Genomic DNA, 20,007 nt, shown 5'->3' with positions numbered 1-20,007 from the left:
CGTTGGGAAGCTACCTACTGCACTCTCTCTAGTTTCTAAGATTTTATTTCTACCAAGTTCTTTCTATCCACGAATTCATTAAAATACACTCCTCCAAAGCTCAATTTTGTAAGACTTTGATAGACACTTCCTCTACCTATTTTTAGGAAAGACCCCATTGTTAGAAGTTCATGCAGCATGCAGCATTGTGATCAAGGCTTGCTCTAAATGCATGGTTAATCATTGCCTGTAACAAACCTACCGGTGTGTCTGCCTTAATTCTATCTCAATTTTGTAGTTTAGAAATGTTTTCCAACATTCCCAAGAAGCAGTTTGGCTCACTAATGGCCTATGGAGGTGGCTTTTATAGAACAGTGAAGTCCAATACAAGAATAATGTGAGCCACAATTGCAAGTCACATTCGTAATTTTGAACTTCCTAGTATGCATATTTAAAAAGTAAAAAGAAACATATGAAACTTATTTTATCAGTATAGTTTATACAACTCAATATATCCATAATTTTATCATTTCAATGTATTATTAATATAAAATATTAATCAGATAGTTTGCATTATTTTATTTATGCCAAGGTCTCAAAATCTGTTATGTATTTTTTACCTAAAATACATCTCAATTTAGACCTGCCAAATTTCAAATCATCACTAGCCACCTGTGACTCTTGGCTACTGTCTTAGCTCACATCCAAAAGCCATCAGGAGACTAAAGATTCTCCATTTGCAATAGATCTTGCCACAATGATCCTGACCCAAAGGAACTCAAATAGATTAACCAAATGTTCTCATGCTTCTTAGTTGACAGGTTTGGGAGTTATTTTTAAATTTCCCTCTGTGTTTTAAACACTATGGTGGGAACTGGGCATAATGAGGCTTTACCATAAAAATTTCTTCTATATTTTGTCTTTTACCTTAACAAAGACACTGTTTCTGTGATCTCTAAAATATATGAGAAGAAGAATATAGTATCAGTATTTTTACAAAGGACACAACCTCTGTTTTACCTTGTCTCTCCTAACCACCTATACTTTAAAACACATGATCATTTGTCATGTTGTACAATATTCTATCACACCAATGATGTCAAATAAGAGCTCCTGTCTGTCTTACTAGCTTCCCATTAATGTTCATATTTTTCTGAAGCATTTCATGTGGATTTTGATTTTCTTTTGTTTTTGCTCTTCTATTTCACCTTCACTAGTTTCTCAGGTCTGTGTTGAAATTTATTTCATGCTACTGCATTATTCCAACTGTGAATCAGTATGTACTCCAGGCAGTATCTCACTATAGCTTTGGAGGAGCCCTCTCCCTTAAGAGTATCTTCAGAAAAGATGGCAGCTTTGGGATGTCAGGAATTCACCGGGATAAGAAGAAATGAAGCTACAAAGCAGACAGTAAGAGTAAGAAAATAGCAATGCTCAGTGATTGGGCAAATATGCTTGTCAAAATGAACCTGAAGAAGAGGGATTGTCGGTGAGGGAAGCTGCCACCCCACATTCATGGCCTCAGTGCATTGCCAAGGGACTCAGGGACCCAGCCAAGCCTTGCATAATTGAGTAAAATGACAATCAGCCATGGTACTAAAACAGAGATGATTTTTATAAATAGGGTCGATAGCAGGATTTTCCAGCTTCTGATTGCTATCTGGCTATGGTTCCACCCTTAGAAAAATTCTGCCCTTAGAGTGCCAAATTCAGAAAGATGATTTTGCCCAAGTTGTTACCGCCATATTTTCTGAATCTCTTAAAATAGAATTGAATCATAATTTAGAAAAAAGACCCAACATGCAAAAATGGATGGGCATGTTGGATGAGGCCAGGTTTGTGAGATGCATTTGCCCCATGAATAGTGGAATCTCTTCTCTCAATTTCAAAAATGTTTCTGAAGCAGTTTTTGACATTGAGAATGGGCTCCTTTCCATATTTTGCTTTGGGGACATGGAAATGTTAGATGCTTCTTAACTCTTTCAGGTTGGCATTTCAAAAAAGAAAATCCTGTCTCTCTCTCTCTCTCTCTCTCTCTCTCTCTCTCTCACACACACACACACACACACACACACACACACACAAAATCTAGCATTCTTGAATCAATAGTACATAGCCAAAACTTGAGCAGAAAGATCACACACAGAATTTGTTTGTGCCTTGTGATAATGACCTTCAAGGGTCAGCACCTTTTCCAACTCACTAAAAAAGATAGGCATGGGCCTTAGAAATAAGCTATCATCTCAGTGACTCAGAGTATCCTCTATAGAGACTGGATGTCTGAGAAAGAGTTGCAGGCCAAGGGCTGGATCTCTGTGTACAGTTTGATACTTTCAGGAGGTTGGACAGCTCTCTGGAAAAAGGTAGCTACAGCAGCACTGCTGCTCTCATGTGTTGGGTGGCACTGAGCCTTATTCATGCATATTTTAACCTTCTTGGATTCTTGTGTGAGCAAACTGAACGCAGGACTGGTTGTGGTTTCAGATTCGAATCATCAAATGTCCCTCTCTACCCAGGAAAACATCCTAACTTACGCTACGTTGCATTATTCCTCTCGTGCCCCTGTGGAGTAGATGATGATATTGTTATCCTCACTCTCAAAGAAGAAAACCAGAGTCAGAGAGGTCGAAGGCAGAGGCAGAATTTGAACCTGTCTCTTTTGATGCTAAGCTAGAACTCCTTCCGTTTGAGTACCACTATTGTGAAGATTTATCCTTTGACTGGAAGGGGAACACAAGTTTAGGGCCATCTCTCCAGGAGAGAGTGCATTTGGGCAGCTCCCCTCATCCTTTCACCTGCTTTCTTTTCCTGGTTCTTCTTTCATTTCCACTCCTCACTTTGGCCCATGTTCAACTTTTCCAGATGATCATTCACTTCTCATTCTTCCTCACATTCTTTTATCTCTGCTTTGCACAAACTTTGTGTGTCAGGCATTCTTTTAGTTGCCTGATACTGGATTAGACAGCAAGTGCTAAAAGGGTGAACAAGACACACTTCCACTGTCACAGGCAGGGGTGGAGACAAACATGTACCCAAAACCATTATGCAAGTGTAAGTGTGAGTAATGCACTGGTATGTGTGTTTTGCTCCATGAGCCCTGGAGAAGGACCCAGCAAATACAGGCTTTTATCTTTTCCATCTCCTCCAAGTTCATCTCCACACCTCATCTGCTATTTTTCTACTGTGAAGTTCTGTAAGATAAGCGCATCCCTCCTCCCTGTGCAAGAGGATGCAAAGGGGTTGCGTTTGGATCTAACTAAACACTAAACTAATTAAATCTGGGTGGCACAGGGGCCATGGCAGGCCCAGTTTCTGTAGCTTCAAGGGAGCAGAGACCCAGACTCCAGGTTCCCGGCCACTGTCCATTTTGTTATTTAATGAAGGAATGTGTGGTTTCCATGGCAACAGCCCCATGGAAGCTTTATGGCTCCTGAGGACTTGCTGACCCAAATTCACTCACTTTTCCAAACAGAGCTGGTGGTGCTTATAAAGACACTTCTCAGAAAACCACAGAGTAAAGTGAAAATAGTATTGATCCCGGGAGCGTGCCCTAATAAATGCCTCACCTGCTAATCTCCATCTCAGATCTGCTCCCCGGGAACTCCACCTGTGGCACACTCAAGGTCTCCAGGTGGCGTAGGTCAGGAGTGTCCCCACAGGGAGAGCAGCACTGAGGCCGGGATCTAGAAAATGACCACCAGGGACCCAGCCATGTTCTGGACACTGGATATCATCTTTTAGTTTTGCAGTCAGTACATAACTGACGGATGACAGTGCTTTCATTCCGTTCCAATACTAAATTTAAGTGAACACAGATGTTTCCATTTGCCATCTAACCTTAATGACTAACTGTAGTCTCCCTGGAGATGAGATTCACTACTCACATGCCGCTTCTACCAGGAGAAGTATGCCTCTTCCTCAATTAGAAGCAACCACTCCCTCTCTGACCTCTCTTGCTGTCTGTGTTTAGTTCTCGTGGTCTTCATCATTCATTACACAAATAGATGTTGAATGCTCACACTGTGCTCTGCCCAGGGCTGGAAATGCAGAAATGCGTAGTTCCTGGGCCAAGGAGCTCACAGCCTGTACCAGAGATAAGCAAGTAAACACACAGTTGGAATGTACTATGGTCTGTGATGTGATAGAGGTTAAGTATGAAGTGCACAAGGCAGGGTCATCTACTCTGGCCTGCAGGGCAGAGGCGATGTGACAGCAGTGAGATGTGGTCAGTAAACACTTCCCAGAGAGGTGGCAGCTGAACTGAGTCTTGGAGGACTGCTAGTTATTAGCCAGGTATGTTGGTTTTCTATGGCTGCTGTAGCAGATTGCTGCAAACTCAGCAGCTTAAACAACACAAATGATTTATCTCCGTTCTGGTAGTCAGACACTTGAAATCAGTTTTGCTAAGCTAAAGACCAGATGTTAGCAGGGCTGGCTCCTTCTGGGGGTTCTAGGCTAGCATATTTCCTTGCTATTTCCAGCTCCTAGAGGCCACTCACATTTCTTGGCTCATGGCCCCTTTCTTCATCTCAAAGCCAGTAATGTGACATCTTCTCTCTGATCTCTGCCTCTGCCCTTACGGCTCTCTCTTTGCTCTTTTTTTTTTTTTAATTTTTTTGGGACAGAGTCTCATTCTGTCACCCAGGCTGGAGTATAATGACATGATCTTGGCTCACTGCAACCTCCACTTCCTGGGTTCAAGCAAGTCTTCTACCTCAGCCTCCCAAGTAGCTGGGATTATGGGCACCCACCAACACACCTGGCTAATTTTTGTATTTGCAGTAGAGACGGGGTTTCACTATGTTGGCCAGGCTGGTCTCGAACTCCTGACCTGAGGTGATCCACCCGCCTTGGCCTCCCAAAGTGCTGAGATTAAAGGCATAAGCCACTGTGCCTGGCCTCTCTTTGCTCTCATAAGGACTCTTGTAATCACATTGGGCCCTCCTGGATAATCCAGGATAATCTCTCCACCTAGAGATCCTTAACTTAGTTCGATCTGCAAAGCTGCTTTTGCCACATAAGGCAACATATTCATAGGTTCCCAGGATTAGGAAGTGAACAGCCTTGGCAAAGGCGAGGAGTTCACCCTCCCATGCCAGTGACCACACCCAAGACAGCATTCCAGGCTGAGGAATGCACATGTGCAAGGGGAGGGAGGCACAGCCTGTTGCCATCAGGGCAGCTGCAGACAGTTCCTAAAGTGGACACTTGGGTTTTGAGAGGAGTGTCAAGGGCTTGAGCTGGAAGGAGATGTAGGTGATTCATTCAGGCAGTGGGTTTTGAGCTTGAATTGCAATTATTTATATACATGTCATATCTTCCTATTTGCCTATAAGCGCCTGAGGCCAGGATCTGGGTTACTGCCTTCTTGATGCCATCACAGCTCTGGCTCAGTGATGGGCACATGCCAAGAGCCCAGCACACTGTATGCATCACTAAATGCCAGCTTTGTCTTGTTATGACACCACAGTGGCAGAGTGATCTGAGCAGAGAACTAAAGGCACCAAAACCCGGCTGGCATGCTCCTGGGCATCTTTGCCTTGGCAGTGTGAACACTCTTCTTGTGGCTTGCTGGGCAGGGATGTTTTGTGAGCCAGCAGTGTTTGTGGGCACAGGCTGGAGAAGGATCTTTGCAGTGCTACATAAAGACAGGCAAAGTGATCATTGCTGAAGCTGGAGATGGGTCCACAAAGGTTCACTGTACTCTTCTTTCTACTGAATCATAATATAAAGTTTTTAAAGCTCATCTGAGCAGAGGTGAGCTGCACATAGCATCACAGAAGGCACAACAGGCACCAACAAGGGAGAGAAGCCCATGGAAATTATTGGGTGCAGGCCAGGGTTAGAAAGGATATGGACCCTAAAAAGACTTCCTATCTGTAACCTAATGAGAGAACTTCTGTGAAAGTGCATCGTAAGCTGGAAAGCTTTGCGCACACATAGGAGTCATTCCTTAGTTATTAGCACAAACATTATTTCCTTGGCATCTAGTCTGTTTTCTAATCTTTTGCCTAACAAATGAAACAGGTCTCCTTCCTATCTCAGCATCATACACCCCACTGAAGAAATCCCTCTCTTTTGATGCCCATCCCCAGACCCTGAAGGATGCCAGTGACAATGCACGCAAGGACTTCCACCGTGAGGCTGAGCTGCTGACCAACCTCCAGCATGAGCACATTGTCAAGTTCTATGGCGTCTGCGTGGAGGGCGACCCCCTCATCATGGTCTTCGAGTACATGAAGCACGGGGACCTCAACAAATTCCTCAGGTACAGTGAGGCGGGGAGGTGGGCTCCAGGAGGGAGCAGGATTTCAGGATTCAGGAGTAGGGAATGCTCCTGGGAGGGAACAAGGAACCCCTGAGCCTTTCTTGAAGAGTCTTCTTTAAAACAGTGGGAACCAGGCAAATCCACTTCCTTTTCTCAGCCTCACTAAATTGGACAAGTCAAATGTTAATTTTTTAAAGGGGCCGGGCGCGGTGGCTCAAGCCTGTAATCCCAGCACTTTGGGAGGCTGAGGCGGGTAGATCACGAGGTCAGGAGATCGAGACCATCCTGCTCAACATGGTGAAACCCTATCTCTACTAAAAATACAAAAAAAAAAAAACATTAGCTGGGCATGGTGGCGTGTGCCTGTAGTCCCAGCTACTCGGGAGGCTGAGGCAGGAGAATTGCCTGAACCCAGGAGGCGGAGGTTGCGGTGAGCCGAGATCGCGCCATTGCACTCCAGCCTGGGTAACATGAGTGAAACTCCGTCTCAAAAAAAAAAAAAAAAAAGGAAATAGGTTGGATGATGACACCAATTTGTGCCAGAGAAAAGAGGAGAGAAAAAAAAAAAAAAGAAGGTGACAGTCGTGCCCTTTTTCCTTAATCAACGAATTCTATGTAACGTGATGCAAATGATCCAACTCAATTCAGGCTGCATTCACTGCACATTTGCTACATTAAGTAGTATGTGACATGGGCATTTGACATGGGCCTTAGATAATCTGTAGAAGTTTGCCATGCAGTGTTATTAAAGGCAAAGGAAAGAGGAAGAGCTAAGGTACCCAGGTGTCACAATGAAAAGTGCAATCCAGTGAGAGTGAAGTTTTCAGGTTCCCAGACTCTGGAATGAACAGTGAGGAAGGGAAGCAGAAAAACAGCTGGAGAAGTCAAGGCTGGAAGGGTAGGGTAGGTGCTTGGACTTTATTCTAAGGACAAAAAGAATAACCAGGAGGTCAGTGGTTCAGAGGCTCTACAGTGGAAAGATCAAAATCCAAAGAAGATAAGCTTCAGAAGGAAGGAGGTTAAAACATTGATTGAAGACTCCAGATGATGATGTATTCCAGATCATGGTGAGACCCTGAGGTCACGAAAAGATGGACGCCTTCAACTGAGAAGTTTCGTGGGAAGCGGGGTCTTCAGAAAAAGGCAAGGCAAGAAACAGAAAATGTTGACTACGAAGGGAGTCACTGGGCTATTGATTAGGGTTAGTGTCATTTGAATTTTTAGCATTGGCCTAATTGGGTATTTATTTATTTGAAATGGAGCCTCACTCGTTCACTCAGGCTGGAGTGCAGTTGTGTGATCTCAGCTCACTGCAACCTCTGCCTCCCAGGTTCAAGCAATTCTTCTACCTCAGCCTCCCAAGTAGCTGCAATGACAGGCATCTGCCACCATGCCTGGCAATTTCTGTATTTTTGTAAAGAAAGGGTTTTGCCTTGTTTGCCAGGCTGGTCTCGAACTCCTGACCTCAGGTGATCTGCCCACCTTGGCCTCCCATGATGCTGGGATTACAGGTGTGAGCCACTGTGCCTGGCCCTGATTGGGTTTTATTTCAGCTGTGGCTTCTCAAGAACTCCCCTCCCTCAGGTGGTGGCTACAGGGAACTGGGAGGAACCACCAGATAGAGCAGGTGAGAAATGGCTGAAAGTGACTGCGATCTGGGAAGAAAGGTCAAGCTGCTTTGAAACAGTGAAGCTAACTCATATAGTACAAGGGGTGACTTTTGAGGAGACCATGAGCATGATGATACCAGTGGGGATTTTGGCCTCCAGACACAGCTGAAGTTGAGTCTCAGCCCAGGCATTATTAGCTGAGTGACCTCAGGCAAGTCTCTTAGCTGTTCTGTTGAGAATCTTGAGCCAGCAGGGTAGGCATGAGGACTGAACTAGAATAAGTATAGAAAGCTCTTGGCGTAGGAGCGAATAGGGAGTGTTGAATAAGCAGACGCTTGACTTCTGCCAGGAATGATGTCAACTGGTAAACCAGCTGCCTCGGTAAGAGAACTCGCAAGGAGAGCTGAGTTTGATAAGACACAGGAAGTTGGTGATCACCCTGGTAGGGCCCATAGTGAGTGTTCTTCTCCCGCATCTACCAAGGGAGAGAAGAAATGTGCTGAGCCAGATACTCCTTGGGGAAGAAAGGCAAGTGATATGCTTTGGCTTCTATGGAAGTGGCACATACATTATCATGAACCTAAAGAGTAAGAGGGCCGGGTAGTGGGGGCAGGAGATTCGGGTTCTCCTTCCTATTCTGCATCAGCTTCTGGTGTCCCTTACATGAGCCTCCAGCCCAGTTTGCTCAGTCACCTTTGTTCTCAGGTAGGCCTGCCTTGAATCCTCTAAGTTTTATCTGGGTCTAATATGTTATCATTTTTTTTAATTTAGCTAGTCCTCATTTTGGAAAGATTAGCAAATGTGCTGCTTATGATATCTTGGTAGCTAGTAATAGTTAGGAAAGGTGTTAAAGGCTGTTCACCTGCCCTTGCTGAGCGGTTTCCTTACCTGTCAAAGAGGTAGCATTTAATCCACCTAAAGGTCTTGTGTGTGCGTTGTTGGACTGAGAGGTAATCCAGAAATGTTGTTCCCACAATCTTTCGAAATGCTTCATCTCTGCCACAATTTCCTCTTCATTTTGGTTGAGAGATCTGCACTCCTGGGGAGGTGGCACCTTTTTTCTGATGGCAACACCTAGAACCCTCTGTCTGCCTCCATTTCCATGGGCATTGCACAGAAATCAGCCCTAGTAAGCTTCATGTATCCCTGGAAGATTCAGACGCTGTGCAGTTTAAGTAATCAGTCAATCACTGCAAGAACATACTGCTGTTTTTAGAAATGGCATCACATGGTTGGTGCCGTCTGGATCATTTTTACCCTCTTTAGCCTCGTAGATCCACGTGCAATGTAGTTCTTCTTTGCTGGGCTGGATCCCTGTTCTCTGCTTTTCCTATGATTGTGTGGGTGAGGGACTGCCAGGCAGGATTGGGAATATACAACCAATTTGCAGTATTCCGAGACAATTCTAATGCATTGCCCTATATCAGCAAAATTTTTCTTGTAAGTGATAGGACAGGGGATGACTTTGAACATTGTCTTGTCAGCTCTGACATGAAAGGGAGAAAAATGCTGAACGTGCTTGAGGTCTGGCTGCTCCTAGGAGAAATATTTCCGCATTGTTCCCATGCCCCAGTGTACTTCCCTAATTCAAGATGGTGCTTGCCAAACACTGTAGCATAATAAATCCAAATGTGCTCACCTGGATGCAATTAAGTGCTTCTGTGAGCTCAGAGTGTGTCTGTACATGCATGAGAGTGTGTGTGTGTGTGTGTACGTGTGTGTGCACGTGAGTGTGTTGCAATTTGATTCTTTCACTTTCCACTCGATCTACCTCTCCTTCTCCCTAGCTCTCCTTCCTGCCTTGTGGAAGGAACAGGCACCTCGTTCTCCCTTGGCACCTTGCACAGGGCATAGAGCAATTGGAAACCTACCCAGCTTGGTTTCAGAACCTACTAAATTCTGGGAACAAGAGATTCCCCAGGCCGAGAGTCCAGTTCTCAGGTGCACTGACATGCTGCAAATACAGCCTGTCCTCTTTTGGCAAGGGAACTGGGCACTTAGCTGCCGTGAAAAGTCCCTAGCTGTCATCAGCTCTGCCCCACAAAAACAGATGTCTTCTTTTGTCTTCCTACCCTCTTTATTCATCCAAAAGCCATATATCAAGCACCAGTATGGCCAGACTCTATGCTAGTTAGGGTGGGAAATGAGGAATAAAACACACGTCTTAGCTTGCAAGGGTTTCATGATTTTTCCTCTTAGAATCTGTCCAGAGTTCCCTTAAGATAGATGTCTATTTTTCAAACAATAACAGCTAACATTTATTGAACTTTCTAAGCATTTAAAAATGTTTTAAGGTATAAACCATCCTTGCCATCATTCGTACATTTCAGTTGAGGAAACCGACTCACACAGGTAGCAGGTGACAGAGCTGAGACTCAAACCTGCAGCCTCTGGCTGCAGAAGTCATGGTCTTAACCACTCTGCCATCCTCTCTGCTGAGGTGCTTGTTAAAAAGACCAGGGGGATAGTGGTATGCTGCGGAATCCCAGAGCCAGAACAGTTGGTGCAGTGCCAGCTGTAGTGGAACCAGACAGCTAAGTCAGGCCATGAACCTGTTACTTGCTTCCCAAGCCAGGGAGCTGATGACGCTTTTTTACCACTTAAGGAATATCCTCCTGGAAGAGATGAAATGTATTTTTATTACTAAGACTTCATGAGAACCTGGGAAGTGAAAGCTGAGGATTACAGCGCTAACTGTATTTATGCTCCTCCTAAGGACTTGTGTATCAGACCCACCTACCCACTTTTTACAGCAGTATGTTCTGCTCAGAGAAAGCAGCCAGAGGCTTATTTTATTTAAAGAGGCTTGTTCAAAAAGCCAAACAGCAAATACCCAGAAATAAGCAGGGGAAATGACTATTTAAAAAACGCAGGAGTCTTCCCCAACCCACACATACTAATATCAAGTGCATCCGGCATTTGAGGGCCCATGTCTGCAGAGGGTGGGGTTAGAGAACAGAATTTTGTACAGTGGTGGCCTTTTTCACTGACATTTAACTTTTCTCCTACCCTGGAGTCCTTGCCTGTGAAAGAGATTTAAAGTAGATCAGTTTTCTGGAGATGATATGAGGCTGTGGCCACTCAATAGATTATTTTATTCTTTAAATGAAATCTATGAAGGTTAAATTCTGACTGAGTCTCTGGGTCTTTCTTTCAAGTTGTCCTTTAGTTTATGTGCACCCCCAGCCCCTTCTGCCGGTACTGAGGTCACAGCAGAGTTAAGGAAGACAAGTGAAAACACTGGCAATTTCCCCTGACCCTCGGTGCTGGAAAGGGTTAGGCTTGATTCATTCACCTTTAGTGAGGTGGAAAGGGCCACCGTCTGTTATCCCAAAGGACCCTGTTACAGACCTCTTACAAACAGTAATGCACAGAGGGTTACTTGTGTTTTCACATCCCCTCTCTGTTTCCTTTTTTAAAGGAGAATCTTTGTTTTGAAGGCTTTTTCCCTGGTTTTCCTATGAAAGGCCAGGAAGCACTATGCAAGCACAGTGTCAATCTTCACATCCCTGCCCTTAGCAAGGTGCAGATAGAATCTCCAGCTTACAGAGTGAGGAAATGGGCCCAGAGAGTTTATGTAACTCATCCAAGATCACACAGCTAGTGTGTTGGGACAGAATTCAGATTCGTTTCACATATCCTGGAGCTTTGGCCACTGTACCACTTCTACCTTGATTGCGTGCTTTTGAGCTGAAAAAGCCCTGAAGCATTTTTCCAGTATTGTTCCTCAATGTGACAAGCGGCAGCTGGGGGTTGTGGTTTGAGCAGAGGTGAAATATGTTAAGGATTGGCCTGTAGAAAGAGAGAAAACTCCTCCCTGGGGAATGTCTCCAGGTACCTAGAGACAGGAGGAACCTAAGAGATCACCCAGTATAATATCCCTCTGTGTTTTTGACGAATGAAGAAATTGCAGATGAGAGAAATTATAAGGCTTCCCTGGATCATGGTATTGGACACTGGTGGTTCTGGGAGACCCCCCAAATCCTTGTCCAGTGCTGGTTCCCTAAGAGTACAGGAATGAAAGATCTGGAGACAGAATGCTTTCCGAAATCAAAGCGAAGGATAGTCACTTTAGGCTGGAGCCAGGATGAAGTGGGGATATGTCTGTGGCTTAATTGTTGGGGGAAGAAGGGTGGGGAGGCAGGGCAAACCCTGACGTGTGTTCTCAGGCAATTCTGGCCTTCTCAGTTTCGAATACTCACACGGTTCTGGAACCCTGCAGGTGAGGTCACCCACTTTAACATTTATGCAAGATCCTTTATATTTATTCCAAGTTTTCAAAATGTCTTGAGGGAGATCTTTCCTTTCTGAGGGAGAAGCCCTTTGGCCACGCCAGGGCAGAGCTCTGACAGCAAACCACGCCTTTATTCCTTACGCTGCAGCGCCTCCTCAGGCCACTAGGGGCAGTGACGTCCATCTTGGCTCAGCGCAGGATGCCAGCAGGCCCTCCCGCGCTGAGGGCGGCATCCATCCTAAGACGCGGACCCTCCCACCCCTACAGCACATGACAGTGTTAGGATGCCATAAGTCATCACATAGCTGGGGAGAGGCCAGGCGCGTAAGACAGAAGAAAAACAAGATTAAAAAAAATCATAACCCCCTCCCCATAATGTAAAGAATGTGATTTTCCCTAGCAAAAGAATAAATATGCTGTGGGTCAAAAGAGTTCTCCTATGTGTTGGCCAGAACCCGTGTTGCACGGAGGCTGGAGGAGGGGTGGACAGAAGGAAATGGCATTTTGTATTGGGAATGAGCATCCAGGTTGAAAATGCCCTGGGTCGCTGCTGAACTGGGCTTGAGAGAGCCAGGGGCAGCTTGAAAACCATGCCGGGCCGCAGATCAGTCCGGGGAAGGCTGCAGGCTGCCCAGTTCTGGTGCTGGTGGGGACACTCTGGAGGGATCAGCTTGGTTGGGGGATGCTTGGCATAGCCTGGCTAGGTGGGGAGGGGTGGGGACCCGCTGGGCTGCCCTGTCCATCCCTCTAGGAGAGTCCATCTCTCCCCCAATGTTTTGTTTTTGGTTTTGTCTTCCTTCACCTACCTGCTGTTTCTCAGGGTCGGGGGCCCTGGCCAGTGCCTGAACCCAGCACAGTTCCAGAGCCTCTGAAATGTCAACCTGTCTGTGCACTGGAGGGAAGGGGGGACATTCAGGCCCACAGGGCCCTGGGAATTCCAGACGCTTTTGGGAAACGAAGCAGCCTGGGTGCTCTCAGGACTTCAGAAGTAAAACCATGTGAAGCACCCTTGTCTCCTCTTCATGCTAAGCCAGGCAGCATCTTTTAGCACCAGCAGCTGATGGGGCAGGGGTGAGGAGCTTAGTGGGAGGGATGGGGAGGGGCAGGGGCAAAAGGCCCCAGGAGTGAAAATGCTGAGGCCCCCAGCTTCACCCTCCATGTCCTCCTGCAGGGCACACGGCCCTGATGCAGTGCTGATGGCTGAGGGCAACCCGCCCACGGAGCTGACGCAGTCGCAGATGCTGCACATAGCCCAGCAGATCGCCGCGGGCATGGTCTACCTGGCATCCCAGCACTTCGTGCACCGAGACCTGGCCACCAGGAACTGCCTGGTCGGGGAGAACTTGCTGGTGAAAATCGGGGACTTCGGGATGTCCCGGGACGTGTACAGCACTGACTACTACAGGGTGAGTAGCTGTGCAGATGAGAGACCCCAGGGACCTCTTTCCCTGCGGGACCCCTGCTGTATTTGTTTGCTGAGGCTGTCATAACAAAATATCACAACTGAGTGGCTTAAACAACAGACATGTGCTTCTCACAGCTCTGGAGGCTAGAAGTCCAAGTTCAAGGTGTGAGTGGGATTGGTTCCTCCTGAGACCTCACTCTTGGCTTGCAGCTGGCTGCCTTCTCACTGGATCCTCACACGGGATGGTTTTTACTATGTGTGTGACCTCCCAATCCTTCCCTTTACACCTAAATTTCCTCTTCTTTTGAGGACACCTGTCAGATTGGATTGCCCCCCATCCTAATGGTCTCATTTTAACTTAATCACCTAAAGTCTCATCTCGAAATACAGCCACATTCTGAGGTGCTGGAGGTGAGGCTGTCAACATATATGTTTTTGGGGAACACAGATCAGCCCATAGCACCCACCCTGCTCCTGGCACTCCAGCATGGTGGGTGAGATCTCCAAGAGTGAAGTCCTCAGTAGAGAATCCTTCCAGAGAAACTTGAGGGCCTGGGGGAGTTCCTGGTGAGGTTGAAGGATGTTGAGGTTTGACTTTGATTCTGTGAAATTATTCCTGGAGCCTTTGACAGAGATTTGAACTAACGTGAACTTGTTGACATAAAGAATAGTTCACCGGACTTTGGAAGTTCCCTCCAAGCACCATCTGGGTTGAAAGTGGTTTAGCTTGGTGAGATGGAAGAAGTTCTGTCCTGCCTGTTCGTAGACACTTTCACACAGCTTGTCTGGTGTTTCCACGGCTGAAATCACTGAGAGCCAGAGTTATAGACAGTGATTCAGATCCACTGATGACCTGGAACGGGCCCCCTGGATAGGTTAACTTTGTTAACTGAGATTTTGGAACTCGGACATGAGTGAAAAGGGAATTTCTGGAAACCTTGAAGTTGTGATATTTAGAGTGAAGTTTCGGGGTGGTGTTCTACCACTTCAATTTGATTTTCTGCCAACCCTCAATTTGATGTTTTTACATGTTACGCTTGTTTTTCAAGGAGAGAGGAAGGGAAAAGGAAAGAAGGGAATAAACATGCTGATGTGTGCAGCTTAAGAGCATAAAGCACAGGACTGGCTACCTTTCATAAGAGGACTGGTGAGACTGGTGAAGATGACGGCTTTGCTCTTCTCATGGTTATTTATTTTCAAGGCGGCACCTTCTCAGTTTATTTCCTATTCCCCTTCCTGTAGCCTTGTTCACCTCGGTGGCCTCTGCATTTTAGTGGAGTGAACTTGCTACACTCAGTGTAAGAAAATGAATCTATTGTCATGCTCCATTATTCATTTGAGTGTTTTGTGGTGTTTCTTTTTTTTTTTCTTGGTCACCTTGGTAAGCATTGTTTACATTTTCTATGGCAAATAGGAATAGAGACCACATGGAAAAGGATTCTCTTGGGTGTATTTGCAGGGGATGGGCACATACTCTTAACTTCAAGTGTTCCAAATGTAACTTAAGAGCAATGGCTAGTTTGTTCCAGATATCTAAAACATGGGGAAGGTTTTACCTACTAAAGATGAGTTTCCTCTGCTAGTTCTGCTCCTTGCTGAAAGTTCTCCCTTCCTTGATGGGGCGGGGTGTCTCCCTGACTCAGGAGGCAGAGAAACACATGGATGATTCTCCAAGGAAAAGCTTTACTGATCTTGATGAGTGCCCAAGGAGGAACCTGTGGCCCAGGAAAAGGCTTTCTCTCTGCAGTGTTAGTAAAGGGTTCAATGTGCCTGGCACAAAAAGTGAGTGCTCAATATGTTTTTCCCCCTAATTATTACCCAAATCAATAGACGTACACTTCATCCCCAAAGCTAGGACTTAACTGGATAGAACCTCACATCTTCCTCTCTAGAAATCTCCAAAACTAATCTAGAGAAAAATACCTAAAATCTCAACAATAAAAAGATAAATCACTTGACTAAAAAGTAGGTGAAGGATTTGAATAGATATTTCTTCAAAGACAACATCCGTGTGGTTAATAAGCACATGAAAATATGCATAACCTCATTAGTCTTTAGGGAAATGTGAAGGAAACTTACAATGAGTTACCATTTTACATGCCCTGGGATGACTGCAATAGCAAGTGTTAGCCAGGACGGAGAGAAATTGAAACTCTCGTACTTTCCTGGTGGGAATGTGAGATGGTGCAGCTGCTTTAGAAAACTGTTTGGTAGCTCCTCAGAATGTTCAACATAGAGTTACCATGTAACTCAGTCATTCTACTGCTGGGCATGTACTCAAGAGAATTGAAATAATATGTTCACTCAAAAACTTGAACACAAATGTGCATGGTAGTGTTACTATTAATAGCCTAAAAGTCTAAACAAGTTCACTGTCCATCAACTGATGAATGGATAAACAAAATGTGGCAATCCATACAATGGAATATTATTCAGCCATACAAAATAATGGAGTACTGATTTATACTGCAACACAGATTAAGCCTTAAAAACAGTGAGCTAAGTGAAAGAAGTCAGACACAAAAGGTCACATACTGTGTGATTCCATTTATATGATATGTCCAGAATAGGTGAATCCATAGGGACAGGAAGTAGATTAGTAGTTACTAGGAGATAGGGGGAAGGAAGAATGGGAACTGACTGCTAATGAATACAGGGTTTCTTTCGGGGGTGACGAACATGTGCTAGAAGTATATAGTGGTGGCAATTGTACAACATTAATTGCATACTAAAAAAACACTGAACCATTCACTTTAAAGGCTAAATATTATGGCACCTGAATTACATCTCAAAAAAGTGTGAAAAGGAAAATAATAGTAAAACAGTGACCATCATTATGAACATGAGAAATGAATCTTGGTCATTTACTTACATATTGTAAAAACACTGGTCTTTGCTTTCTACCATATTTTATTACTTGTTAAAAAGAAAATCCTGGCTGGGTACAGTGGCTCACACCTGTAATGCCAGCACTTTGGGAGACCAAGGTGGGCAGATCACAAGGTCAAGAGATGGAGACCATCCTGGCCAACAAGATGAAACCTCGTCTCTACTAAAACTACAAAAATTAGCCAGGCATGGTGGCACGTGCCTGTAGCCCCAGCTACTTGGGAGGCTGAGGCAGGAGAATCGCTTAAACTGGGGAGGCAGAGTTTGCAGTGAGCCGAGATCATGACACTGTATTCCAGCCTGGAGACAGAGGGAGACTCTGTATCAGAAAAAGAAAATCCTTTATTGAGGTTACAATATTATGAAGTACTTTCTTCTGAAATGATCAGAAGAATAATGATTCCCAGTTCCTTTATTTGTTACGTGGTCTTGGAACTGACTGAGTCACTAAGAAATGTGCTCCAGATGTCATGTTAATTTCACCCTCACCCCACCCCAATGGTCACTAATCAGTTGCAGTTGCAGGGTTAGTTTTTGTCTGGTTTTCCCATTCAGGATGAAGAAGAAGACCCAGCCTTGCAATGGCCTCCGTTGCAGATGGGAATGGGCAGGACTGGGTAGGAAAGTGAATGATGGATGCAAAACCTGACCATTTGCTAGCAGCCTAGGGAAATAAGGAAACGACCCTTTCTTTTGCCTTCTCTAAAATTTCAGAATGATGGCTCACCTTTTCGTTTCATGAAAGTGAATATTTGCCATCATAGAATTGGTTTTTGGAAGATGTTTGCTTATTGACGTTCAGTGGGGCCCATTCTGTTGAGTCTGTCAAATGTACAAGCAGAAGTTTTCGCTCTGTTTTGCAGGAAGACCTCCAGTGTCTCCTGCGGTGGTTAAGTCCCAGAGTACTCTTGCTTTTACATCAGTCATCCACCTACTGGGTCATTTAGAAGCTTAACCTTGAACCCATTCCCTTCATGATATCTCTTCAACTTCTCTATCACCATAGCTGGGGTTATGTGTTTTCCTTTCAGTTCAGGTTTCTCATTTCCCAGCACCTTAAGTGTATTTTTAAAATACTGTTTCATTATTTCCTTCCTATCCCCTTCAATACTCTGCATTGAACTTCAAGGTGCGAAGCTGCTTTAGCTGATGTGGGCTGTCATTACCAATGTTAAACATTCTTTCCATCACAGTAATGGGAGAGAGGTTTTGTTTTGTTTTGTTTTTTGTTTGTATTTTTCTTTTGTTTTTCGGACCAGGGCTACCTTATGTGGAAGAATGAAGATTGGAAATAAAGTCAACTGAATTGAGGAGTAAAATGCTCCTTATCTTTAAGCAAGAACCAGTCCCACTAGAAGTCCAAGCCGTCTGCTCATGGTGGCTTACAAGAAGGCTTCAGGGATAGCCATGGCTCTATGCAATTCATGGCAGGAGGGGCGGGTGGCAGCTGTTCCTTCGTCACAGGGGACCTGGCAGTACCAGGAAACGGCTGCCTCAAGGCGCCCACTCTGTTGCAGCTGAGCTAATTATACCTTCCCAATGAAGGGAGAAATCGGAACACTACATTTGCATTGAGAACAGCCCGACATGGCGGGTCCAAAATTACTCTAGCATTTATGTTCTCTGAATTGTTTTAATTAGCAGCTCTGCAGTACCAGTTTTTTATTTTGTTTTTTACTTCTTTCCTCCACTGGCAAACATTTAGGAAACATGTGAACCAGATTTCGTTCACATTCTGCCTGTTGGAGACCTAGGGTCTCACTCTACTTGGTCACGACTGTGCCGCACTGAGCCCACTGAAATTTTTGTAATGAGCCCTTTGGTGGTTTTCACTGTTTGGTTCTAACATGTGTTTAAACTGTATGTGATCTGTTGATGAGTGGAGGGTCCCAAACATCTGAAATCCTAGCTGTTAAGTCTTGTTCTCCCTTGGGCTTCAGCTTTATGTTGGGGTGGTAAGAAATCCTATCCTTTAGTTTATCTTCCACTTAAGAAAAGGAAGAATAAGCAAAGTGATTTATAGTAGACATTAAAAAAAATGAATATAACTTGGCCGAGCAAGGCCAGAGGCAGAACTCTAAAATATTAAAATGATGTCAGCAACAAATTCCAGAAAATCATCATTAGATGCCCACTCCCAGTTTATCAACTGGGAAGAGAAAGGAAGATGTGTGGTACCAAGACCAGCCAATATAGCAAGTGGCCAGATGAACAGATGTGAATTTTAGCACCTTTCACCTTACCCTGATCACCTTGGTGGTCTCCAAGAGTTGATAAACTGGAAAATAAAGTCCTGAGCCACAGCAAGGAGGAGAAGGTTTAGATAATTTGAGAACTAGTCAAGCAAGTAAGAAATAAGCAAGAATTAACTATCATGCCTTGGTCTTAAAAGAATGTGTTTATTTTTAAGAAATATTTTTATGTAATGTGAATGTTTCAAGATAGATAGGTAGTTAGATGGATGACAGTTTGATTGATTGACTCTCCAATTGATTAATAGAAAGATGGACTCATTCCACAGATGTATTTTACTGTCTTGTGTTATGCACTAACGCCATTCCACCTTTGAGGAGCAGCATAAGAGGAGGTTTCAGTTTCACCTCCTCCCTGACTTCCTCTTAGCAGAATAATTGCTCACAAATCTGTGATTTCTCTGTACTGCATACAAATAAGTATCACAGCATAGAGCACCTTGCCTTAAGGAAACTGGCTCACAGCTATGTCTCTCTCATTAATATGAGAGCAGATAGAAGATAAGTCTTACAGATCTTTGTTTCTGCACAAACTGGCATGGTGCATGGCACATATGAGGTGGTCAGTGCATGACTGTTGAACAGAACTCCCACCAGGACTCCCACTTTTTCTGTGTGCCTTTGTAGCCCTGCAGGTGAATAAAAAAGGTACACAGATTTGTATCTGGGTCTGGCTTTGAGGCTAGGAGTGTTGACTTCAGGAAGTAAACCTAGGAATATAGGAACATCCTTATCTCAGACATTTTTTTTTGCAGTAAAGAGACCAGGGCTAAAACTTACTTCTATTTATTACCATAATAAGAAAATTTACTCCTGTAAACGATGCCTAGAACCTTTGGAACCAGGCACGATATGCATTTTAAAGGGAAACTCAATTCTTTCCTAAAAGAGGATGTCCTCTGTGTCATTGACCCTCATTTTCAAGGACCATTGAAAAAAAATTTTCCCATCACTGTATAATACTTAGACAATGACTCTTAGCTTTCACATGAAAAATTATAGGTCTTTCTGTTTGGGCTCCTTTTATTAAAGTGGACTTAAAACCATAATGGGTTGTTTATTTTATGAAATCATCTTAAATTCATGCTTCTTACAACACTTAGGGCACAGTTCAGAGGAACCTGTCTGCCAAGGAGAAGTCTATTGAGTTCAGACTATTTTTGTATTAAACTAGACTTGCATAAACTGTTTCAAGGCTCTAAATTGGTTTAATTTACATTCAGGCCTTCCTAAGAACCTTTTATGTATGCTTTAGGGTTGCCACAGAATAAGCATGAGAGTCCTCTCATTCATTCATTTTCTCGGAACATATTTATGAAACAACTAGCATGTGCTATTGCAACAGTAGATGCAAAAAGCATGCAGACTTT

The 20,007-nt window shown here is 44.4% G+C and overlaps 1 protein-coding gene across 6 annotated transcripts in view; it reads left to right on the top strand.

The window, feature by feature from the left end:
• Positions 1-20,007, top strand: part of NTRK2 (neurotrophic receptor tyrosine kinase 2) — a 349,352-nt gene that overhangs the window by 265,194 nt on the left and 64,151 nt on the right. For all 6 annotated transcript variants that reach the window (XM_017508532.2, XM_017508527.2, XM_037731361.1 and 3 more), the window contains 2 exons: positions 6,075-6,247; positions 13,263-13,497. In XM_017508532.2, the coding sequence (XP_017364021.1) occupies positions 6,075-6,247; positions 13,263-13,497 (408 nt within the window). The remainder of the gene's footprint in view (positions 1-6,074; positions 6,248-13,262; positions 13,498-20,007) is intronic.

The sequence above is a fragment of the Cebus imitator genome, unplaced genomic scaffold (assembly GCF_001604975.1).
Source record: "Cebus imitator isolate Cc_AM_T3 unplaced genomic scaffold, Cebus_imitator-1.0 Scaffold394, whole genome shotgun sequence".
Lineage (NCBI taxonomy): Eukaryota > Metazoa > Chordata > Mammalia > Primates > Cebidae > Cebus > Cebus imitator.
Note: the sequence above shows the minus strand (reverse complement) of the source record. Positions and strands in the feature narration are given on the sequence as shown.